General features: G+C 38.1%; 1 protein-coding gene across 5 annotated transcripts in view; it reads left to right on the plus strand.

Moving 5' to 3' along the window:
- The window catches only part of HDAC9 (histone deacetylase 9), a 599,202-nt gene that overhangs the window by 505,689 nt on the left and 66,725 nt on the right, over positions 1-26,788 (plus strand). For all 5 annotated transcript variants that reach the window (XM_040260622.1, XM_040260619.1, XM_040260620.1 and 2 more), the window contains one exon: positions 16,655-16,788. In XM_040260622.1, coding sequence (XP_040116556.1) covers positions 16,655-16,788 — 134 coding nt within the window. The remainder of the gene's footprint in view (positions 1-16,654; positions 16,789-26,788) is intronic.

The following is a 26,788-nucleotide window of genomic DNA, read 5'->3' on the forward strand; positions in this document are numbered from 1 at the left end:
TTTGCTTTGCTTTACTTTTCTTCAAAAATAGCTCCTGAGTATCACCATGGGCCCTGAATCCAAAACCTTAGGTATTGTAATTTAAGAATGTGGACTCCAGAGTCAGAAAGTTTAAATCCTACCTCTGTTCTTTTACCTTGGACAATGCACTTAACCTTTCTGTTTTTTTTCCATTTTTCATTTAGGAATAATGGCGGTACCTCGTGTGTGTGTGTGTGTGTGTATGTGTGTGTTGACTGGAAGTTGTAAAGAGCTTACCGTGCAATAAGTTCCATATATAGTTTAGGTGTTAACACACATTAATCCAGGTCTATAAAGTCAGCTTGAGGTCTCTGTACTATTTAGACATCAGCATTCAATTAACATACTGAGAATGCCAAGTACTGTACTAGGCACTGAATATATGAAGCCAGGCAAGATACAGACACTGTTGGCCAGCAGCTTACAACCTCGAAGGATGAACTCACAAATTAAGGATTAGAGAGAGAAATCAGTGTGAAGAGGACACATAAAACAACTCTGCATTGCCCAGGGGGCTCAGGATGTTGATTACACTAAATTTAAAAGATGAGTAGGGGTTAGCTGGATGTGGACAAGACATTACATCAGTGGATACTCAGAAATGTAGACTCTGGTTGCTGTGTTCATCAAATTGTATAAATAGTTATATTTAACTTAAGGGAAGAGTAAACGTGGGGTGTGACAGAAGATGAGACTGGAAAGAGAGACCATGTCCTGAAGGCTTTGAATTTAACCCTAAAACATGTGAGAAGCCAGTGACAGGTGGGTGGGTGGCTGCTATATTGATAAGCTCACTGCTCTCTGCAAGTGAGCATATAGTTTTCTTCTGGCATGTCTGCCCATCTCCAGGTGCAGGGTCTTCTCCCAACTTGTACACTCTTTCAGCCATGTAACACTTCCCATAATTCTTTCAGCACTTGATACAGTATTTAGAGAAGCCTTGCAGTGTCCAGGCAGACATGGCTAGTGATCATACAGAGCCCTTGACTCTTTAGAAGAGTTCACAGTTCTAGAAATCTCTCTGCCTGGAAAAGGTCACCTAATTTACCTAAACTCATGTTCATCCAGGACTAGGATTCTTCCGTTCTTTTAAACAAAGTGACTCGTAGATTTTGTCTTTGGTTCAGGGTAACAGAGAAGCTAGCAGCACTGCCTCTATTTGAAGTATCTCATCACGACTAAGAATTCATCATAAGCTTATATACAGACAGTTTGTTCAGGCATTGCCAAGGTATGCTTCTTAGCATTCTGGCCCTTGACACTTTGTGGGGAAAGGGGTGGAGGATAGTGAGGACAGATGGATCCTTTGGACGCATGGTGACATGCACTGGGGTCTTCATCTTATTCATAGAGAAAACTAAACATGCTTTATGTGTGTAGATTTTTTGAAAAATTATTTTAAATAGTAGGGTCAGTGGTTAAGGTTTCAGAGTCTAAAGCCTGAGTTGAGTCCTGATATTACTATATATTACTCTATTCCCAGTATGACTTTGGGAAAGTTACTCAACTTCCCTTTGTTCGCCCCTCTAGAAAGCTGGATACTCTCCATAGCTACCTCATAAGGTGGTGTGAGGATTCCATGAAGCATCTATATGAACCCCAGGACCTGGCACAGGATAAATATTTTAGAATTGTTCATTGTTGTAGTTACCATTACTATTCCAACTTTCCTTACACTATCAATTTTACCTCATGAACTGTTATTCTGCTGTTGATTTATCTTGGGCCTCTAGTATATTCAGGGATATGTGAATTTATTGATGCCTAACACCATCCATTTATTACCTCACAGTTCTGGTAGGTCACAAGTCTGCACCGACCCAACTGGGTTCCCTGCTTCCAGTCTCACAAAGCTGATACCAAAATATCAGCCAGGCTGGCTCTTTATTCTCGACATTCTAAGGAACAGTCCTCTTCTGAGTTTATTTAATCTCTTGCAGTTGTAGAACTGAAGTCCTCATTTCCTCGCTGGCTGGAAGCTACAGCATTCCTCCTCTCGCGGTCCCTTAACGTTTTCAGACCATCAGTAGCGTGTCAAGTGCTTCTTGTGCTTCAGATCTCACTTCCTCTTATAATACCAACCCGAGAAAACTCCGCTTTTAAAGGGCTTCTGTGATTAGATTACTGGAGCCACCAGGACCCACCAGCCCAGTTTCCCCTGACACTGCCTGAAATCTTCCTTTTGATTTACACAAAGTCAGCTGAAACTTGTTTTTGCCATTCCACAGGAACACACATTACATGCACAGATTCTGTCCACACTCGAGAGAGTTCGGTTCAAGGGCAAGAGTTCTCGGAGGTCCTGTGAATTCTATCTACCATACTAATGTAATGGAAATGGAATTAAGTAAAGTTAATAGAATATATTCATTCCATATTCACTAATTCCTTCGATAGCATGTACTGAGCACCTACTGTGTACCAAGCTGTATGCTAGATTCCAAGGTATCAATCAATTCTTGGCGATTTATTTTTTGAAGAAATTTGAAAGACGTTTATCTCACAATATGAATTCTTTTTCCCCACACTTACTCTTCCCTTCCCCATTTTGCTGTCTGGAACTGCAATATATATGATCCTATGTGAGCATAACTGAGTGACTCTAGAACTAAGTTTACTAACAGAAAAACCAAATGAATGAAAAGAATAATGCCATTTAGAATAATTGCCAATTTATCTAAGAGAGCTTTTGAATCATGAAGAGGCTGATGGGCTGGTAAGGAAGTAATAGTTATTGATACTGTCTGAGTGTCAACTGCTGGGTACATTTTACATATATTATTTCACTGAAACCGACAAGACTTCCTATATCAGAAGTGGGAAGCTGAGGCAAAGATATACAAATGCATAACACTGCAGATGTTTGACTGTGTCCTCTATTATCTTCTGAGTTCCCTCTAAACAGATAGATGTCTTCCATCTATTAAGCTTTATAAAAATGTGTTTGTTTTATAACAGTTATCTTTCTCCATGTCTTTATCTGTGTATATGCCTCTTGTATGTAATTTAGTTCTTTGGAAGCAAGAATGATCTCTTATTCAACCATGTAGTTCCCTAGCTGTTGTTAATTGTGTGTGCTTAGTAAATACTGGCTGAATTTGAATAATGCAGAGTACTGTAATGGGATCATCATTGCTTAGCATGAGTCTTTCCTGCTCTTGTTCCATCCCACTTGGCCAATTATGCCTGAGCATCGATGAGAGAATAGATCCCATGTGTTTAATGCCTTATTGAAAACAGCAGTACAAGCTAGAGATTGGCAAATCAAATTGCAGTTGGGGTTTGGCAAAAACAGTTTTGTTGAGGGGTGGGAAGGAATGGTCCTATGATACCCAAAAGCATTTTCTAGGGATTTTTTTCTCCTCAATGGTTTTATATTTGTGTTTGTTAAGGGAAATTTAATTCACATGCTTCTGGTTTATTTACACTTAGCACACCAAAGCAATGATTTGTAAAAGCCATTTGGTGTCTAGGAATTCTCTTTAAAGTTCTTTTTGAACTGGAAATCATTTCTGAAAAAAAAAAAAAAAAGAGCAGTCCTAATATCTACTGAGTGGGCTGAATGGTGGAAAATGCAGAAAGTTCTCATCCCAACTCTGTAGTTAACTGTTTGCCTTGATAATTGATCTTTATGGGTCTTAGTTTCCTCAACCTTAAAGAAGGGGTTGGAGTATTTAAGCTTAAAATCCATTTCTAGATCTTAAATTCTGTGATTAAATTCTTTCATTCAAAAATATAAAAACTGAATACCTACTATGTGCTAGGTTCTGTTCATACATATATGCTGCTACTGCTAAGTCGCTTCAGTCGTGTCCGACTCTGTGTGACCGCATAGATGGCGGCCCACCAGGCTCCCCCATCCCTGGGATTCTCCAGGCAAGAACACTGGAGTGGGTTGCCATTTCCTTCTCCAATGCATGAAAGTGAAAAGTGAAAGTGAAAGTGAAGTCGTGTCCAACCCTCAGCAACCCCATGGACTGCAGCCTTCCAGGCTCCTCTGTCCATGGGATTTTCCAGGCAAGAGGACTGGAGTGGGCTGCCATCGCCTTGTCTGTCATACATGTACATATATATATATATATATATATATGCATATATTGAGGGCTTTTTATGATTATATATTTATTTCACATCTGTGAGGCAGAATAGTCATTAGTTGTATTTACAGCTGAGAAAACTGAGGTTCATGTATTTTAACATTTATATATAAAACTGTGGCACATAGTAGGCATAACTTGTTGCTTTTTAGATAGATAAATCATAGATGGATGGATGGATGGTCAAAATGCCAGTCAACTTCTCTTGCCATTTTATTCTCAGGAATTCCTGAAGATAATTTTTTTTAATTTCATTTTTCTGAAATCCTGCTTTGGAGTATTTTGCTGTCTCAGACATTTTTAAATACAAACCAACTATTCATTTGTTTACAAAAGGTGCTGAGAATATAAAGTTACCTTCTGGAGCGCCACTGACAAGAACAGTAAAAGGATTTTTACTTTACTTGAAAGTGCCTTCTTTAAAACATATGCAATATTTATAGGGCTGCTTGGAATAAGCCAACTGAAAGATTTAATGATAATAATCTCCATATTTCTTCTAAAAGTGATTTCCGGTTTCACTGACCTTGAAAAGAGTCCTAGGACATCAAATAAATAAAGATCTTAAAGTGAAATGAATCTTCAAAATATGTTCATAAATTTACATTTTAAACATGACCAGAAAACATATACCTTCCCCATTATTAGGGTGATTCTTTAATGAAAATTTTTCATTTGCATGAAATAAACCTTTTTTGGCTATAGATGAAAGGATTTTATGGTAGCAACACTGGTTTTGTGAGTTAAATGATCCCAACATCATCAGGAACGAATCACAAGTGCCTACCATATGAATTACAACATCATGAGTCTTAAAAAGGTATTTCTGTGAAAAGCATTCTTCCCATCTGCAACAATCAGCTTCTGCTTTGAAGTCCTGCTCGAGAGCCTCAGAGTACATGAGACAGCCACATGCTACCCAAACTTCTCTCTCAATTTGAGTTTGACTGCATCTTCCTAAAGAGAAGCATGGTTAACTTAATGACTAAGGGGTTTAGAGAGGAAAATGGCTCCAGTTTTTGTAATTATACTTCACCGTATGTGCATTCTTCAGTTGATCTTTCCTGAATGTAACTAGGGAAAATTTGCCAGTGGATATGCAAAATTAAATTGCAAATCAAAACAGAACAAAAGTGTTTGACTCCAAGGATCCCTACTATACCGGATTTGCAGTGAAGTCTTCACAGCTATTTCAGGATCAAATGAAACTAACCTGTTTAAAAATGAGTAAAATTGTTATTGAGGGTTTTTAACATGTCAGAAAGAGTTACGAAAATTACATAAATCAGTAACATATTAGATGTCAAAAAAGAACCCTCCTGCAATGCAGGAGATGCAGGTTTGATCCCTGGGTCAGGAATGTCCCTTGGAGGAGGAAATGGCAACCCACTCCAGTATTCTTGCCTGGGAAATCCCACGGACAGAGGAACCTGGTAGATTCAGTGAGCAGGGTTGCAAAGAGTCAGACAAGATTTAGTGACTGAACACGCACATACATTTCTGAAGAGACTGTCACTGCTGCTGATTCTCATTCTACTACCTCTGCGAAATGGCACTATGGGGATGGGGATTGACTCTATCACTGGTTTTTTATTGTTGTTGTTGTCGTTGTTTTTTACTTGAACTTTTCCTGGCAGACAGGCAGTCATTGGAAATAATAGAGAAGTACTTGTAGTGAATGGGATGCCGACATCAGCAAAATTAGATTTACAAGTAGGAGTGATTTCTAATTAATCATTTTGTATCACTATTATTTTTATTAATCAAGTGAATCATGAGCCAGTATCTTTCTTGGGCATTGGTTGCTGATTCTAGAGTCTGACTTTTATAGAATGGCAAAACAACAATAGTAACTACACTGTAAGTTAGAGAGAAGTCCCTCTTCAAGCCACAGAAGAAGTCCTCAGTGTCAGCCTCCTTAAAGAGTTCTGATACACTCCATGGTTTCAATTTCATAATAAAAGCAGACTTTCTAGGAGTATCTCATTTCTCTGAGCTTCTATAAGAATGTTTCAGTTATCTATTGCTGAACACACACAAATGAAGTTTATAAAGGTAAGGAACTTCATTTCCATCTTGCCTTCTTGTGCCTTGAGTGAGTGAGTGAGTGAAGTCGCTCAGTCGTGTCTGACTCTTTGCGACCCCATAAACTGTAGCCCACCAGGCTCCTCCATCCATGGGATTTTCCTGGCAAAAATACTGGAGTGGGTTGCCATTTCCTTCTCCAGGAGATTTTCCTGACTCAGGGATCGAACCCAGGTCTCCCACATTGTAGGCAGATGCTTTACCATCTGAGCCGCACGGAGCAAGCTCCTATTCCAACTCCAGTATGTTATATCTCATACTCTGGAATAAAAGAGGAAAGTTAACAGTCAAAAGAGCAAGCCTCTTTTCATCCAATAATAATAGATAATAACACTAGAATCAGATAAGTGAGTGCTTCACCATATCAATTCAGTTCAGTCACTCAGTCGTGTCCGACTCTTTGCGACCCCATGAATCACAGCACGCCAGGCCTCCCTGTCCATCACCAACTCCCAGAGTTCACTCAGACTCACGTCCATCGAGTCCATGATGCCATCCAGCCATCTTAATCCTCTGTCGTCCCCTTCCCCTCCTGCCCCCAATCCCTCCCAGCATCAGAGTCTTTTCCAATGAGTCAACTCTTCGCATGAGGTGGCCAAAGTACTGGAGTTTCAGCTTCAGCATCATTCCTTCCAAAGAAATCTCAGGGCTGATCTCCCTCAGAATGGACTGGTATAGGAGGATATTATTTACAACCTTGTATATAAAGCTGAAAACTAGTAAGTTAATGTCTAAAAACAGAGAAGTAGTATGTTAAAAGGATATTGTAGAGTATACAAAACATGTTTTATACTATATTTATATTTATAAATATAAATTTTAAAAGTACAGTGTGATCCTGTCTTATTTTTTAAATGCACAAAAAACAATAAGCATGAAATTTCACAAAAGTGGGATTGACTATCTCTGGTTTAGAGGACTGGGTTTATTATTATGTAAATTATAATTATTTTATTTATATTTAATTTTTGAATAATAATATGTAGCAACATATATTTGTTATATATTCCATAATTTTATTTGACTATTTTCTATTAATTTTCCACATTTTTAACAATGAACATGTGTTCATTTTTGTTTTGAAAATAGTTGTTTTCAAATGGAAATTAAAGCAAGGGTTGTGTTTTTGCACTACCAATATGCTGGGAACTATTTGGGAAACATGGAGAAGCATTTGACACATGCCATTTTAAAGGGCGAATCCTTTTATGTTCTATGGGTTAATTATTAATCTAAAGTTTAATCTTGGAGCTTTCCTAGAGCAACTTCTCATTTCAAACAGTTTCCCAAACTTAGAAAAAAAATGCTGACACAATTTTGACTTCTTAAGCAGAAATACACCCCCACAGAATTTCAGGAAATCAAAGTGAAACTGATCATTTGAATCACTACCATATTTACAACTCATTTAATATTACTTTCAGAAGCAACAAAAGTAAGTTTGCTTCCAGTGAATCCGTGGAACTGAGCAGAAGATGTCTAACTGAAGGCGTCCTTCTAGTTCTCTTCCTCAGTGGCGTCTCAGACTTGTTAGTTACCAGTTCTATGACTTGTTTAGTCATCAAAAACAAGAGAATTTTTTTTTTACAATGTACCTTCCTTCTAATGCCTATAATGATGCTTATCTGCTTATATTAATTTACTTTAATGCTTTTTGGAGCAGACAGGCTATATATAGTATAGTGTAGTGGCAGTAGTACCGTAGTGGTAGTATTACGTTAGCACCCCATTCTAGATTTCCTCAAAAGAGCTTAAGTTAACAATGTTCACTTTAAAAAATATTTCTTATGATATTTTGTCATAATCAGTGCACATGGTTGGGACAACTTCTGAGGCTGATTTTCAGTAATAAGTAAACAAACAGTTGCTCAGTCGTGTCCTACTCTTTGCAACCCCATGGACTGCAGCACGCCGGACTTCCCTGTCTGTCTCTATCTCCCGGGACTGGCTCAAACTCACGTCCAAAGAGTCAGTGATACCATCTAACCATCTCATTCCCCATCATCCCTTTCTCCTCCTGCCTTTCCCAGCATCATGGTCTTTTCTAATGAGCCCGATCTTCACATCAGATGGCCAAAGTATTGGAGCTTCAGCATCAGTCCTTCCAATGAATATTCAGGATTGATTTCCTTTAGGATTGAGTGGTTTGATCTCCTTGCAGTCTAAGGGACTCTCAAGAGTCTTCTCCAACTCCACATTTCAAAAACATCAATTCTTAGGTGCTCAGCCTTCTTTATGGTCCAACTCTAACATCCATACATGATTACTGGACAAAACCATAGCTTTTACTATTCAGGCCTTGGTTGGAAAAGTAATGTCTCTGCTTTTTAATATGCTGTCTCAGTTTATCATAGCTTTTCTTCCAAAGAGCAAACATCTTTCAATTTCATGGTGGCAGTCACCACCTGCAGTGATTTTGGAGCCCAAGAAAATAAAGTTTATCACTGTTTTCATTGTTTCTCTATTTGCCATGAAGTGATTCTTTGGAAGGAATGATGCTAAAGCTGAAACTCCAGTACATTGGCCACCTCATGGGAAGAGTTGACTCATTGGAAAAGACTCTGATGCTGGGAGGGATTGGGGGCAGGAGGAGAAGGGGACGACAGAGGATGAGATGGCTGGATGGCATCATTGACTCGACGGACGTGAGTCTGAGTGAACTCTGGGAGTTGGTGATGGACAGGGAGGCCTGGCGTGCTGCGATTCATGGGGTCGCAAAGAGTTGGACACGACTGAGCAACTGAACTGAACTGAACTGAACTGATGGAACCGGATGCCATAATCTTAGTTTTTTTAATGTTGAGTTTTAAGCCAGCTTTTTCACTCTCCTCATTTACTTCAAGAGACTCTCTAGTTCCTCTTCACTTTCTGCCATAAGGGTGGTGTCATCTGCATATCTGAGGTTATTGATATTTCTCCCAGCAATCTTGATTCCAGCTTGTGTTTCTTCCAGCCCAGCATTTCTCATGATATACTCTGCATATAAGTTAAATAAGCAGGGTGACAATATACAGCCTTGATGTACTCCTTTCCCAATTTGAGCCATTCTGTTTTCCACGTCCGGTTCTAAATGTTGCTTCTTGACCTGTATTCAGGTTTGTCAGGAGGCAGGTCAGGCGGTCTGGTATTACCATCTCGAAGAATTTTCCACAGTTTGTTGTGATCCACACAGTCAAAGGCTTTAGCATAGTCAATAAAGCAGAAGTAGATGTTTTTCTGGAATTCTCTTGCTTTCTCTATGATCCAATGGATGTTGGCAATTTGATCTCTGATTCCTCTGCCTTTTCTAAATCTAGTTTAAACGTCTGGGAGTTCACTGTTGAAGCCTAGTTTGGTGAATTTTTTTTCAGTATTACTTTGCTAGCATGTGAAGTGAGTGCAGTTGTGCAGTAGTTTGAGCATTCTTCGCCTTTCTTTGGGACTGGAATGAAAACTGAACTTTTCCAGTCCTGTGGCCACTGCTGAGTTTTCCAAATTTGCTGGCATATTGAGTGCAGCACTTTAACAGCATCATCTTTTAGGATTTTTCATTAACTGCATAACAATTCTAGGACTGACCTGACCCCATCCGTCTTGCTACCCTAGCCTCCTCCCTGAGTGCCTAGTTCATCCCCATATCATATCTGTGGCTGCTTCAGCTCAGCACACATTATACAGACTGACTTTCTTGCTTAATTGCTTCTTTCCCATGAGCCCTCACACTCAGGACACTCAAACCTCCTTGAGAACAACCTTCCTGGCACTGTGCTCGGCTGTAATTTTTCAGCTGTGCGAATTCAGTTTGCTGTGACCAGTAGGATGAGTTTTTGTGCCCTAGAAGTAAAAGCTATCAAATGTAACTTGTAATTATGCCCATTAAAATTATGTTCTGTAACTCTCTGATCACATAACCACACACACTATTGAATCTTCTTTTTCACATATCTGGAAGAGTAATACCTTGACACTAGTAGCCACACTTAGCTTTTCAGATCCCTCTACAATGGCCACAGTAGAACTCATATTAACAGAAGTAAAACATTGTTCTTAAATTCCTTGCTTTGATGAGAAGAGAGAGGGTAGGACTCAGAAATTTTATTTCTATACTCCACTTGAATGTTTTGTGCAAGGATAACTCAAAGTTCAGCTGCCTCAATCTGTGGCTCCAGAGATCACATGGGCAACATGTGAATGGAAATAAACCCTGTAGGTAAAAGAAAGAGGAATTTGGATAGAGATCAAAGATTAGCTTCATTCCATTCTTTCCTTCCACTTTTTACTATCCCATCTAAATTTGGTATTTTATGGGACTTTTTTTTATTCTCAAAGGAAAAGAGTGAACTTAAATCAGATTTGAGATTTTTCTCCCTCTCCCTCCCCCCTTCCTTTTTAAAATCCATGTGATTTGATCTGCTCAGCAGTGACTTTAGATAATTGAATTCTCAATTGTTAGGAACCTTCAGTATGAAAGATTTGGCATACCTGCTTGATTTATTATTATATCTTTTAAAGTTATCACTGTGGCTGTGGCTTCTATTACAGGAAAAGCTGTTCAGAATATTTAACAATATGGTTAGCAGAAATATTTGTCTGTGAGTTTTATGAATATTTCTCCCAGAATGGAATTATTTACTATGTGCCCTGCTTGACTTAGACCAAGAATATTTCTAAGCATTAAGGATCGGAACTTTGCATTACACATTTTCTGTGAGCTTACTGCTCTTTTCATAGCAGTTGGATAAAAAGGTGGAGTTTAATGTGGTCAGCCTGATTCTTAAATGGCCTGTGGAAAAGATTTTTCTTGGTATCATTGTGAGACCCATAGGTGTAGAAAATAATGCTTGAATATAGTAATGCTTGGAAACAATTTTCATCTACTTTTAAATCTTTTTAGAATCGTTTTGCCAAGTATTTAGAAACATACAATCATTATAAAGTGGATATTTTGACTTCTATCATAATAGATTTGTCTTATTCATGCTTAACCTCAAGTGCTATACCCGAGCTGAAATTCTGGACAGCTCTAGTTTATGGAGTGAATATTTCAGTGCATTTCCAAGGATTAAGAAGATATTATTTCATTATTCCAAAATGGAAGCAACTTAGTTTGGTTTTCAGGTCTTATTGCTTGACAGTTTTATAAACTTTGATTTGGTTCTGCCAACTGTATTCTGAAAACTTACTTTCTTTTCACACACACAAAAAACCCCATAATATTTAAGAGAGGATTGGTCAGGCTTGAGAACAGCCTAGGCAGGCTTGAAGACCATGCATTTCATATTCAAGGTAATTGATTTAAGTTTTCATGAATATAGAAATATTGATATTATATATAAGTATTAAATGAGGGAGAGTGAAATATAGTCTTTTGTACTTTAGAATGGTTAATAAAAGAAACTAAAAATTTTAATTAATGTAAACATTGAAAAAATGAGTAGCAAAACTGTAGAAACAAGAAAGATAAGGGGTTGTTGCAGGGCAGAGAGGAGGTATGATAGGTGGAACACAGGAGATTTATAGGGCCTTGAAGCATTCTGTGTGATGTCGTAATGGTGGATACATGACATTATGCATCTGTCAGAGCCCCTAGAGTTATACAAAAAGAGAAAAGCCTGGTCATAAACTTTTGCAAAAGTATTGGCTCATCAACTGTAACAAATGCACCATACTAATGCAGAATGTTGTTAATGGGGAAACCACAGCAAGGTGGGGTGGTGTATTGGACCTCTCTGTGCTTCTGCTTAAATTTTCTGTAAACACAAAACTGCCCCCCAAAATAAGTGTATAGCACAATAAATTGACGTATAAATCATGAAATGATTATCACAGTAAGTTTAGTGAACACCCATCGTCAACAGGTACAGAATTAAAGAAATAGAAAAAGTATTTTCCTTCTGATGAGAACTCTTAGGATTTACTCTCTTAGCAACTTTCATATGTGACACACAGCACTGTTGATCAGATTTATGATGCTGTACATTATTTCCATGGTACTTATTTATCTTGTAACTGGAAGTATGCACCTTTTGACTGCTTTCATGTAATTCCTCTCCCCCCCACATCCCACCTCCGATAACCGCAAATGATATCTTTTTCTATATTTATCTGTTGAGTGCATTGAGTTTTCATGCGTCTTTTAAAGGCAATCAGCTATCTTTAGAATTATGTTTGAGTTCCTTTCTCTCTTCTGTGTGTATATCTATTATAGATTTTTGCTTTGTGGTTACCATGAGGTTTATATATAGTGATTTAAATATAAATACGGGGGCTTTCCCAGGTGGCTCAATGGTAAATAATCTGTCTGCCAATGCAGGACATGCGGGAGACAGTGGGTTCAGTCCCTGCATCAGGAAGCTCCCCTAGAACAGGAAATGGCCCCCACTCCAGTACTCTTTCCTGGAAAACCAATGGACGGAGGAGCCTGGTAGGCTGCAGTCCATGGGTTCGCAAAGAGGCAGACAGGACCAAGCAACTGAGCACACAGACATACAGAAATATGATTAAGTTGCTGCTCTCTTATGAATTTTAACTTCATTTCCCACATTTACAGTCTTTGACCTAGCATTTTACATCTTTTTGTTTTGTGTGTCCCTTAACTACTTACTGTGGATAAGTAGTACTTATGTGGATTTTACTCCCTTGATCTTTAAACCTTCCTACTAGCTTTATATGTGGCTATTTACTACCTTTTGTATATATGTGCCTTTACCAATGAAATATTTCCTTTTGTAATTTTCATGTTTCTAGTTAGGACCTTTTCTTTTTCACATAGAGAAGTCCTTTTAACATTTCTTATAAAGCTTTTTTGGTTTTGCTGAACTCTTTTAGCTTATGCCTGTCTGTAAAGCTTTTGATCTCTCCATCAAATCTGAATGAAAGATTTGCTGGGGAGAGTATTCTTGTTTGTAGAGCTTTTTCCATTACTCTAGGATCAGAAGGTAGGTCTGACATAGGCTCCTTTCAAATTATAACTCCTGCCCTGGGTCCTGAATTATGTAAGATTTTGTGTGTGCCTTAAGACTGGGGTCTATTTCCCATTGCCCTTTGACCCACCCAAAAGTAAGCCCCACTGGCCTTCAAAGCCAAACTTCTAGGATCTTGGCTTCCCAGTGTAGGACACCTAGACTGTGGAGCTTGTAATAGGCCTCAGACCCCTCATTCCTTGGGGAGAAACTCTGTAATTGTGATTATCCTTGTGTTTGTGGTCCCCACCCTGGAATACGGCTCTTGACTATACCACACCTTTACCCTTCCTACCCATGTCGCTGTGGTTCCTTCTTTATGTCTTTAGTTGTAGAAGATCTCTGATACCCTTCTAGTCTTTCTCCTCAATAGGTGCTCTGTAATAGCTGTAATTCTAGTGTGCCCAGGGGACAAGGTGAGTTCAGGGTCTTCCTACTCTGAAATCTTGGCTACTTGTTTTCAACAAGTTGATTCAGGAACTTGTGAGCCACTGAGCATTTGAAGATCTGTGAGCGGAGCCCAGATGTTACCCTGTAGCAAAACATCTATTAATTATTTAAAAAATAGAATTGATTTAAAAACTAAATATATGTTCCTTGGAAGTTCTTAAACAATGTTGAACACATGGTTTTAAATATTTTTATTTATTCTTTTTTTTCAATTGTTCCTAAAATTGGGCACGTTGATGAATTGTTATAATTTTTTAGACACTGAACAAGAGATTTACATTTGGCAATATGAGAGACTATATATTCTGAAGTACTCCTACATGTAAATATGAAAACTACTCTTTTAAATTTATGGAGGACTTCCAAAAAGAGGAAGAAAAGCAAACAAATACTATAGCTATTGGCCACTCTGGGCCATCCTAAAGTATACAGTTGGCAAAAGTTTGAACATTAAAGGACTCCTGCATTCTCAAAAAGGGAGTCAAAGCCTTCGGTCTTCCAAAGGGAAGGGTTTTGATTGGAGAGCAGAATAAAGAAAGGAATGTCAAAGAGCCAACTCTAAAGAAAAGGATAAATAGGAGAAAAGGAGACACTGCTGAACAAAACAACAAATTGATCTTAGCTATAACTGTCGATACAGAGAATTTCAAAGGGAATGAAAAGGGAAAAAATGTCTTTTCTATGACAATTTGTAATCAAGTTTTGGGATCCATATTTACATTATCTGTACATTTTGAAAAACAACCCTTTGGTTGGGATTTAAAATTTATCCTGCTTGGCAATGTTTCAGCCATCCAGCAGAAGTAAACAAAATCCCACTCATCTTGGGTTCCAGAGGTAAATATATTCAAATCTGTTCTCCAAGCTTTCTCATATATAAAGTTCTGATGAATATGAACTCAAAAAAAAGCAAAGGAAAATTAAGACATCATGAGGCTGAATCAACAGAAACAAAAATAGTAAAACTAAACCATAAAGACTTCAAATAGCAGATATAGAATATAAAATAATTATGTCTAAAGAAATAAAAACTTGAAAGATTAAAATGACTAAGAAGTTATGAAATGTAACCAAAATAACACCTAGGATTGAACAACAGAATCACTGAAATGAAAATATTGATGAAAGTATAAATAGCAGACTAGATACATCTGGAGTGTAAAAGCCTGGAAGGTAAATCTGCAACAAAAATACACATAATGTCGGACAGAAAGAGACAGAAAATAATGAAAGAAGACTTCAGAGATGTTGAGGCTGTACTAACAATGACTACATCTCATTGGGATTCCAAAATATGATGATAAGGTAATAAACAACTTTATTGAATAAATTTGAACACAAAAGATACGAACTTTTGGGAAAATGTAACTTGAGAAGATATTGAAAGCAAGAATAGTCCCCTAATGCCTAAGAAAATTCTCAATAGATAAATGTCTTCCTCAAACAAAACAGAAGAGTCAAATGGTTTACAGAAGATGTCTACCCAACATTCTAGGGTCAAATAATAGAAGAAGAAGGTCCAGCCGTAATAAAATTCAACATGGTAAAAGAATAGAAATTTATTGATTAACCTCTTTCATCAACATAGTGAAAAAATCCTAAACAAAGCATTCGTCAAATAAATTCAGTGTGTATAAAAATGATAATATATCATAACCAAACTTACTTTATTCCATAAATTCAATGATGGCTAAATATTTGAAATATTAATGTAACTCACAACACTATGAAATTGTAGGAGAAAAACCATCTCATTTGGTGTAGTAAAATAATTAAATTCAACATCTGTTTATAATAAAAACTCAATTCAGAGTAGAAATAGAAAGGTTTCTCCTTATTCTGAATGAAACCACAGTAAGATGCCATTCTTTGCCACCCACATGAATGGCCCATCACACCAAATGTTGGCAAGATGAAACTAAACTGGGACTCTGATACACGCTGCTTCTCACAGTGGGGACTGATCACAGTCCTTTGGAAATGATCTGGTTTTATTTAGCAGGTTGTAAGTCACAGCAGTTTTACTCCACTCTCGCATGTGTGCACCAGAAGGCTGGTATAAGAATGTTCTTATTGGCTTTTTTTTGGTCGCTTGTGGGATCCTTGTTCCTCTAATCAGGGATCCAACGGAGGCCCATGGTGGAGAAGTCACAGAGTCCTAACCACTGGACCACCAGGAAAGTCCCATGGGGCATTTTTTTTTTAATAACAGGAAAACATAAATATTTGTCAACAGGAGAGTGGGTAAATAAACTACTTTATATTCATTAAATGGCCTACTAGAGAGCATAAAAGTGTTGTTACATGTATCGACAGAAATGAACTAACCCAAAGTGTGAAAAGAGCATGTTGCAAAAGTATAAAACTATTTTTATAAAATTCCAGAATAAGCAGGTTAAACAGTGAAAAGCAAAGGAGTCATAAACACCAACTCAGGGTCCTGATTACTCACAGTGAGGGGGAGTTATGTTATAAGAGAGTTGCATGCAGGGGGCTTCAAAAATATTTTCCTTAAATTGGGAGGTGAGTGACCACTTGTTTGTTATGTCATACATAGATATTAATTTTTGTATTCATCAGCTATTTCATAGTAAAAAGAATGCCTATAAAATCTAATGTGATAGCTATGTAATTTGAAGTGATACATGGAAAACTTCTTCCTTTTATAATAAAGGCAAATGATGGAAAGAAGAAACAAATATTAAGCAAATGGAACTGCATACTTTATTAATATCAGCCGAACACTTTCCATCCAGGTGTACACAGAATGTACTGTAAAAGGCACAATGTGCACAGTGAAGACTGCACATGTGACTGGTGCAAATGTTAATTGTGAGACTTCTTAGCTGCAGGATCTTGGATTTTGTGATCCAAGATCTTTTATCAAATTATCAAAATTTGATAAAAATTTAATCAAATTATTGTGAGTATTAAATGAATTAGCACATGGGAAGCACTGAGAAAGGACATACACACAATAAATGCTCAATCAATATTAGCTTCTAGTGGTCAGTTGACTTTTAATTTATACTTTGAAATGTTCTGTTTGCATTATGGTAGGCTTTGGTCATTTGACGAAGCAGTTGATGACACTGGCTGATGGACACGTGGTGTTGGCTCTAGAAGGAGGACATGATCTCACAGCCATCTGCGATGCATCAGAAGCCTGTGTAAATGCCCTTCTAGGAAATGAGGTAAAAAACTAAAAGTACAAAAGAGCAGGGGTTAAAGGGCCAGGAATGTATGCATGCATATGTTTTATCTTTCTTAGCACTGTACATACGCAGAAAACACAATGTTGCTCTTACAATTTACAGGAAGAAGGCAAGCTGTAGATAAGAAAAGTTTACATGTCCTCCTGGTTTATGCTGTAACTTTTGCCCAGTTATAGAATCCATACAGTACATCCCTCAGTCAGGTTATAGGTAGAGCTCAGTAAATATGTAAAAATAACACATGGGAGGAAATGGTCTGTATATTGACTCAGCTAATGAGCACAGAAACACTGAGAAAGAATTAACTCAAAGAAAAGTTCTCAATATTTTCTGTAGGATTATGTTAGTTCAGGGAGGGAACCTTTTTAGAAATATTTTTTCAGCTTTTAAAAGTATAATTGGAATACAAAATTATAATTCATATATCTAACATATATAGGTGTAATTATTTGACAATGTAATTATTTAACAATGTGCAGACATCGTTAAATGATTTTCCTCCTTGAGTTAATTTAATACATTCATCACCCCACATAGTTACTTTTTTTGGATGAAAATACTTAAGTTCTACTCTCTTAGAAATTTTGATTATACAATAGAGTATTAGCAGTTATATTCACTGTTGTAGACATTAGATCTTCAAGCCTTATTCATCTTATTACTAAAAGTTTAAAACCTTTTACCAAATTTTCCCTATTCCACCCCAACCCCCAGCTTCTGGCAACCACCATTCTACACTATGCTTCTATGAGTTCAACTATTTTATTTGTTTGTTCTTGGTTCTAGGTAAGTTTTATTTTCTTTCTTGTCTAGCTTATTTCATTTAGCATAATACCTTCTGTGTTCATCCATAATGTCACAAAAGACACGATTTCCTTTAAGATTGCATAATCCATTGTGTGTGTGTTGGTGTGTTTGTGTATTACATTTTCTTTATCCATTCATCTATAAGTGAGAGATGCTTACACTGTTTCCAAACCTTGACTATTGTGAATAGTGATGCAGTAAATTTGGGAGTTCAGATGTCTCTTTGAGATAATGAAATAGTGATTTCATTTCCTTTGAATATTTACCCAGAAGTGAGATTCCTGAGTTATGTGATGCGTCTGTTTTTCGTTTCTTCAGGGACCTCCTACTGTTTTCCTTAGTGACTGTACTAGTTTACTTTCCTACCAAGAATGTCCAAGGGTCTCCTTTTCCCAGCATCCTCACCCAGCATCTCTCTCTTCTCTTTTTGATAATACACATCCTAGCAGTATGTGAGGTGATATCTCATTATGGTTTGATTTTGCATTTTCCTGATGATTATTGATGTTGAACACCTTTTCATATATATGTTGGCCATCTGTTTGTCTTTAGAAAATACATATTTAGGTCCTTTGCCCAATTTGAATTGTGGCATTTGGTTTTGTGTGTTTTGCTAGTGAGTTGTATGAATCCCTTGTATATTTTGGATACTAATTGATTATTGCGTATATGATTTGTAAATATTTATTCCCATTCCATGAGTTGCCTTTTCATTTTATTGATGATTATCTTTATTGTGCAGAAGCTTTTTAGTTTCATGTAGTCCCACCTGTTTTTAATTTTGTTTTCACTTTTGTTCTCAATCCAAATAACCATTGCCAATAGCAATGTCAAGGAGCTTACTTACCCCCTGTGTTTTATTCCAAGAGTTTTATGATTCCAAGTCTTGCATTTAAATATTTATCAATTTTGAATTGATTTTTATGTTTAAGATAGGGATGCAGGTTCATTCTTCTACCTATGGCTATCCAGTTTGACCATTACCATTTATTGAAGAGATTATTCTCCATTGAGTATGTCTGGGTCCTTTGCTGAAGATTAATTGTGTATGCATGAGTTTATTTCTGGGATCTCTCTTCTGTCTGTTAACTTGTATGTCTGCTTTTAATGCCAATACCATGACTTGTGTTGATTGCTTGTAATATAACTTGAAATTAGGAAGTGTGATAACTCTGATATTATTCTTCTGTCTCAAGATTACATTGGCTATTTGGCATTCTTTTGTGGTTTCATTTCAATTTTAAGATTTTTTTTTCTGTTGCTGTGAAAAATGCCCTTTGATAGGTATTACATTGAATCTATAGCTCACTTGGATGTTATGGACATTTTAATTATATTAATCATTCTGATCCATGAACCTAGGATATCTTTCCATTTATTTGTGTCTTCAGTTTCTTTTATCAGTGTCTTAAAGATTTTTGTGTATAGGTCTCTCACTTCTTTGGATACTTTTATTCCTAAGTAGATTGTTTTGGGGGAGAAGCCAATGGCAACCCACTCCAGTACTCTTGCCTGGAAAATCCCATGGACGGAGGAGCCTGGTAGGCTGCAGTCCATGGGGTCGCTAAGAGTTGGACACGAATGAATGACTTCACTTTCACTTTTCACTTTCATGCATTGGAGAAGGAAATGGCAACCCACTCCAGTGTTCTTGCCTGGAGAATCCCAGGGACGGGGGAACCTGGTGGGCTGCCGTCTATGGGGTCGCACAGAGTCGGACACGACTGAAGTGACTTAGCAGCAGCAGCAGATTGTTTTTGATGCTATTGTATATGGGATTTTGTTTTATTTTTTTCAGATAGTTAATTGTTAGTATGTAGAATCATAACTGATTTTTCTGTGTTGATTTTGTATCCTACAACTTTGTTGAATTCATTTAACAATTTTTGTGTGGCATATATAGGGTTTTCTATATATATCATGTCATCTGCAAATAGTAACAGTTTTTTTCTGACTTGGATGCCTCATTCTTTTTCTTGTCTAATTTCTTTAGACAGTACTCATAATACTATGTTGAATAACATTTTGGCAATATTGGGTATCCTAGACTTGTTTCTGATCTAAGAGGAAAAGTTTTCAGCTTTCCAACATTGAGTGCAATGTTAGCTGTGAGTTTCTCATGAAAGTGAAAGTGTTGGTCACTCAGTGGTGTCTGGTTCTTTGTGAGTCCATGGACTATAAGCCGGCTAGGCTCCTCTGTCCATGGAATTCTTCAAGCAAGAATACTGGAGTGGGTTGCCATGCCCTTCTCCTGGGGATCTTCCCAAACCCAGGCCTCTCGCATCATGGGCAGATTCTGTACCATTTGAGCTACCCAGGAAGCCTATATGTTCTCTTGTATGGGACTTGATTATGTTAGTGTGCTTTCCTTTGCAGAGGTAAAGAATCTGCCTGCAATGTAAGAAATGTGGGTTTGATCTGTGGGTCAGGAAGATTCCCTGGAGAAGAAAAATGACAACACACTCCAGTATGCTTGCCTAGGAAGCTCCATAGACAGAGGAGCCTGGCAGGCTATAGTCCATGGGGTCACAAAAAGAGTCGGACATGACTTAGTGACCAAACGACAACAAACCTTCTATCCCAAATTTATTGAAGGTTTTTCTCATGAAAGGATATTGAATTTTGTCATATTCTTTGTCTGCATCCATTAAGATGATTGTGTAATCTTTATCCTTCATTTTGTTGATGTGGCTTATTGCATTTTTTCATTTGCAGATGTTGAACTACCTTTGCATCTGTGGAATATATCCCACATAATCATGGCATAACTCCTTTTAATGTACTGTTGAATTCAGTTTGCTTATATTTTTTGAGGATTTTGCATTTTGAACCTTGATGTTCATCAAGAGTATTGGCCTGTAATTTCTTTTCTTTAGTGTTCTTTACTGACTTTGGTATCAGGAAAATTCCGTTTGGTTCAGTAGTTCAGTTGTGTCCGACACTTTGCGACCCTATGGACTGCAGCACACTAGGCTTCCCTGTCCATCACTGATTCCTGGAGCTTGCTCAAACTCATGTCCATCCAGTCAGGGATGCCATCCAACCATCTCATCCTATGTCATCCCCTTCTCCTGCCTTCAGTCTTTCCCAGCATCAGGGTCTTTTCCCATGAGTCAATTCTTCACATCAGGTGGCCAAAGTATTGGAGTTTCAGCTTCAGCATCAGTCCTTTGAGTGAATTCATTGTAACTCAATGGATTCCTTCCAATGAATAATCAGGACTGATTTCTTTTAGGATTGACTAGTTTGATCTCCTTGCAGTCCAAGGGACTTTCAAGAGTCTTCTCCAACACCACAGTTCAGGAAAATGCTGACCTCCAGAAATGAGTATGGACAGCTTCCCTCCTCTTCAATTTTTTGGATGAATTTGACAAAGATTGGTATTACTTCCTCTCTGATACAGTTCACCAGTGAAGCCATCTGATTCTGAACTTTTCTTTGTTGGGAGGTTTTGATTATAGATTCAGTCTCCTTATTGGTAATTTGTTAAGATTTCTCTGTGTCTTCATTATCTTGATGTGTTTTTTGTTTCTAGAAAGTTATGTTTTTTTCTAAGCAATTTAACTTGGCATATAATTGTTTATAGTAGTATCTTATGTTCCTTTGTACTTGTACATTTTGAGTTGTACTGTCTCCTTATTCATTTCTGATTGTATTAATTGAGGCTTTTCTCTTTTTTACTTAGTCTACTTAAAAGTTTGTCAATTTTGTTTATCTTTTCATAAATCCAGCTTAGTTTTATTGATTTTTTTTCTATTGTCTTTTTAATCTCTATTTTATTATTTTCTACTTTCATCTTTTTTATTTTCTTCTTTCTACTAGTTTGGCCTTAGTTCATTCTTTACTTGTTAGTTTTTTGAGGTTAAATTTAGGTTGTTTAGTTGAGACCATTCTTTTTTCTTAATGTAAGCATTTATCACCATAAACTTCTCTCTTATAACTGCTTTTGCTGCATGCCATAAGTTTTGGTATTTTGTGTTACCATTCTCATTTATTTCAAGATATTTGTTTCTAAATTTCTTTTGATTTATTCTTTGATGTATTGATTATTCAGCAGCATGTTGTTAAATAACCATATATTTTAGAATTTTACAGTTTTCTTATAATTGATTTCTAGTTTTTGCCTGCTCTCTCTGCACTGACCCCTGAGGGGATAGCTATAGAGTTAAGTGCTCACATACTTAACAACTGCTTCATTGTTTGCTATAGTCCTGTGGGACTCAAGAACCCAAGCCCTGGTAGCTTTCAGAGCTAGGTGTTTTGGGAGCCATTCTTATGGTGAGGGCCTTAAGCATTGGGGTGCTGGATTTGTAATACAAACCCTTTCAGTCCTCAAGAAGAGGCTGGGAGTTGAGGTTTCTGGTAAAAGTATACCTAACCTTTTCCCACTCATTTTGATGTGGGTATTTTTTCCTGGTCTCAATATGTAGGAGTCACTCAGCTAGTTTCTTTCAAGGGAATTGCTCTGTTTGTAGCTATACATTCAGCAGTGCATCCATGGAAGGAGGAAAATTCAGGAATCTCCTATGTTACCCTCTTGATCTGGAGTCTTAAAAATATTTACAAATTCTTTATTTTCTGTCACCATTTGTAAATTATCTGGGCTGAGAGATATATTCAGCCTAGATACTGAACATATACTAAACAGCCTTTTCATACTGTTCATGGGGTTCTCAAGGCAAGAATACTGAAGTGGTTTGCCATTCCTTTCTCCAGTGGGCCATGTTTTGTCAGAGCTCTCCACCATGACCCGTCCATCTAGGGTGGCCCTACAGGGCATGGCTCATAGTTTCATTGAGTTGGACAAGGCTGTGGTCCATGTGGTCAGATTAGTTAGTTTTCTGTGATTGTGGTTTCCATTCTGTCTGCCCTCTGATGGAGAAGAATAAGAAGCATAGGGAAGGTTCCTGCTGGGAGAGATTGAGGGGGAAACTGGGTCTTGTTCTGATGGGCGAGGCCATGCTCAGTAAATCTTTAATCCAATTTTCTGTTGATGGGTGGAACTGTGTTCCCTCCCAGCTATTTACCTGAGACCAAACTATGGTGGAGGTAATGAAGATAATGGAGACCCCCTTCCAAAGGTCCCATGCACACACCACTGCATTCAGTGCCCCCAACCCTGCAGCAGGACACCACCAACCGATGCCTCCAGTCACATCCACAACTGGGTGTTGTTTTTGCTTTGGCTCCATCTCTTCATTTTTTCTGGAGTTATTTCTCCACTGATCTCCAGTAGCACATTGGGCACCTACTGACCTGGGGAGTTCATTGACATTTTAAGAATCAGTGAACTAAAATGGACTATAATGGGTGAATTTAACTCCGATGAACAAGGCTATGGTTTTTCCAGTAGTCATGTATGGATGTGAGAGTTGGACTGTGAAAAAGGCTGAGCGCCGAAGAATTGATGCTTTTGAACTGTGGTGTTGGAGAAGACTCTTGAGAGTCCCTTGGACTGCAAGGAGATCCAGCCAGTCCATTCTGAAGGAGATCAACCCTGGGATTTCTTTGGAAGGAATGATGCTGAAGCTGAAGCTCCAGTACTTTGGCCACCTCATGCGAAGAGCTGACTCATTGGAAAAGACTCTGATGCTGGGAGGGATTAGGGGCAGGAGGAGAAGGGGACGACTGAGGAAGAGATGGCTGGATGGCATCACGGACTCGATGGACGTGAGTCTGGGAGATGGTGATGGACAGGGAGGCCTGGCGTGCTGTGATTCATGGGGTCACAAAGAGTCGGACACGACTGAGTGACTGAACTGAACTGAACTGACCATTATATCTACTACTGTGGGCAAGAATACCTTAGAAGAAATGGAGTAGCCATCATAGTCAACCAAAGAGTCTGAAATGCAGTACTTGGATGCAATCTCAAAAATGACAATATGATCTCCGTTCGTTTCCAAGCCAAACCATTCAACATCACAGTAATCCAAGTCCATGCCACTACCAGTAATACTGAAGAAGCTGAAGTTGAATGGTTCTATGAAGACATATAGGACCTTCTAGTGAAGTGAAGTGAAAGTCACTCAGTAGTGTCTGACTCTTTGCGAGCCCATGAACTATAAAGTCCATAGAATTCTCCAGGCCAGAATACTGGAGTGGGTAGCCTTGCCCTTCTCCAGGGGATCTTCCCAACCCAGGGATCAAACCCAGGTCTCCCGCATTGCAAACAGATTGTTTACCAGCTGAGCCACAAGGGACCTTCTAGATCTAACACCAAAAAAAAGAGGTCCTTTTCATTATAGGGGACTGGAATGCAAAAGTAGGAAGTCAAGAAACACCTGGAGTAACAGGCAAATATGGCCTTGGAGGACAAAACGAAGCAGGTCAAAGGCTAACAGAGTATGGCCAAGAGAATGCACTGGTCATAGCAAACACCCTCTTCCAACAACACAAGATTCTACACATGGACATCACCAGATCAATACTGAAATCAGATTGATTATATTCTTCACAGCCAAAGATGAAGAAGCTCTATGGGCAGCAAAAACAAGACCAGGAGCTGACTGGCTCAGATCATGAACTCCTTATTGCCAAATAAAGACTTAAATTGAAGAAAGTAGGCAAAACCACTAGACCATTCGGGTATGACCTAAATCAAAACCCTTATGATTATACAGTGGAAGTGAGAAATAGATTTAAGGGATTAGATTTGATAGATGGAGTGCCTGAAGAACTATGGACAGAGGTTTGTGACATTGTACAGAAGGCAGGGATCAAGACCAACGCCCCCCCCAAAAGAAAGGCAAAATGGTTGTCTGAGGAAGCCTTACAAATAGCTGAGAAAGGACACAAAAGGCAAAGGACAAATGGAAAGATATACCCATTTGAATGCAGAGTTCCAAAGAATAGCAAGGAGAGATAAGAAATCCTTCCTCAGCTGTCAATGCAAAGAAATAGAGGAAAACAATAGAATGGGAAAGACTAGAGATCTCTTCAAGGTAATTGGAGATACCAAGGGAATATTTCTTGCAAAGATGGGCACAATAAAGGACAGAAATGGCATGGACCTAACAGAATTAGAAGATATTAAGAAGAGGTGGCAAGAATACACAGAAGAACTATACAAAAAAGACCTTCATGATCTAGATAACCACAATGGTGTGATCACTTACCTAGAGCCAGACATCCTGGAATGTGAAGTAAAGTGGGCCTTAGGAAGCATCACTATGAACAAAGCTAGTGGAGGTGATGGAATTCCAGTTGAGCTATTTCAAATCCTAAAATATGATGCTGTGAAAGTGCTGCACTCAATATGCCAGCAAATTTGGAAAACTCAGCAGTGGTCATAGGACTTGAAAAGTTTTATTTTCATTCCAGTCCCAAAGAAAGGCAATGCCAAAGAATGCTTAAACCACCACACAATTGCACTCATCTCACATGCTAGCAAAGTAATGCTCAAAATTCTCCCAGCCAGGCTGTAACAGTACAGGTTTCAACTTCCAACAAGCTCCAACTTCCAGATGTTCAAGCTGGATTTTTTTTTTTTTTGCAAGAGATTTTTTTTTTGTTTTTTGTTTTTTTTTTAATTTTAATTTTTACTTTATTTTACTTTACAATACTGTATTGGTTTTGCCATACATTGACATGAATCCACCACGGGTGTACATGAGTTCCCAAACATGAACCCCCTTCCCACCTCCCACCCCATATCATCTCTCTGGATCATCCCCATACCCCAGCCCCAAGCATCCTGTATCCTGCAGAGGAACCAGAGATCAAATTGCCAACATCCGTTGGATCATTGAAAAAGCAAGAGAGTTCCAAAAAAAACAGCTATTTCTGCTTTATTAACTGTGCCAAATCCTTTGACTGTATGGATCACAACAAACTATGGAAAATTCTTCAAGAGATGGGAATACCAGACCACCTGACCTGCCTCTTGAGAAATCTGTATGCAGATCAAGAAGTGACAGTTAGAACTGGACATGGAACAACAGACTAGTTCCAAATCAGGAAAGGAGTATGTCAAGGCTGTATATTGTCACTCTGCTTATTGAAATTATGTGCAGAATACATCATGAGAAATGCTGGGCTGGATGAAGCAAAAGCTGAAATCAAGATTTCTGGGAGAAATATCAATAACCTCAGATATGCAGATGAAACCACCCTTATGGCAGAAAATGAAGAAGAGTTAAAGAGCCAGTTGATGAAAATGAAAGACAAGAGTGAAAAATTTGGCTTAAAACTCAACATTCAAAAAACTAAGATCATGGCATCCAGTCCCATCACTTCATGGCAATTAGATGGGGAAACAATGTAAACATGAGAGACTTTATGTTGGGGGCTCCAAAATCACTGCAGATGGTAACTGCAGCCATGAAATTAAAAGACACTTGGACCTTGGAATTAAAGCTAGGACCAACCTAAGCAGCATATTAAAAAGCAGAGATATTACTTTGCCAATGAAAGTCCATCTAGTCAAGCTATGGTTTTTCCAGTAGTCATGTATGGATGTGAGAGGTGGACTATAAAGAAAGCTGAATGCCCAAGAATTGATGCTTTTGAACTATGGTGTTGGAGAAGACTCTTGAGAGTCCCTTGGACTGCAAGGAGATCCAACCAGTCACTCCTAAAGGAAATCAACACTGAATATTCATTGGAAGGAATGATGCTGTAGCTAAGACTCCAGTACTTTGGCCACCTAATGCAAAAAACTGACTCATTGGAAAACCCTGATGCTGGGAAAGATTGAAGGCAGGAGAAGGGGACGGCAGAGGATGAGGTGATTGGATGGCATCACCGACTCGATGGACATGAGTTTGAGCAAGCTCCGGGAGTTGGTGATGGACAGGAAAGTCTGGCGTGCTGCAGTCCATGCATTCGCAAGGAGTTGGACATGACTGAGCGACTTAACTGAACTGAGAGATATATATTATTTATGTCTTATGGGTGGTGATAATGTATCTCAAAGAGATTTGAGAAATTCATTCAAAGTCATGCAGCCAGAACTCAATAGATCCAAGATTTGAACTTGGAATTGCCAAAGGTCATTCTTTTTTTTTTTTTTCCACATCACATAACTGAATTACAACATATTTTCTCACTACTCTGCAGACTTCAGATCAAATTACCATTAGAGTCACTTCCAGACCATGGAAATCCTTTGGACAAAGTGATTACAATTCAACAAATATTTCAAAGTTTATGTACATCCATTATTTTTATG

Source organism: Oryx dammah, unplaced genomic scaffold (genome assembly GCF_014754425.2).
Source record: "Oryx dammah isolate SB20612 unplaced genomic scaffold, SCBI_Odam_1.1 HiC_scaffold_18, whole genome shotgun sequence".
Classification (NCBI taxonomy): domain Eukaryota; kingdom Metazoa; phylum Chordata; class Mammalia; order Artiodactyla; family Bovidae; genus Oryx; species Oryx dammah.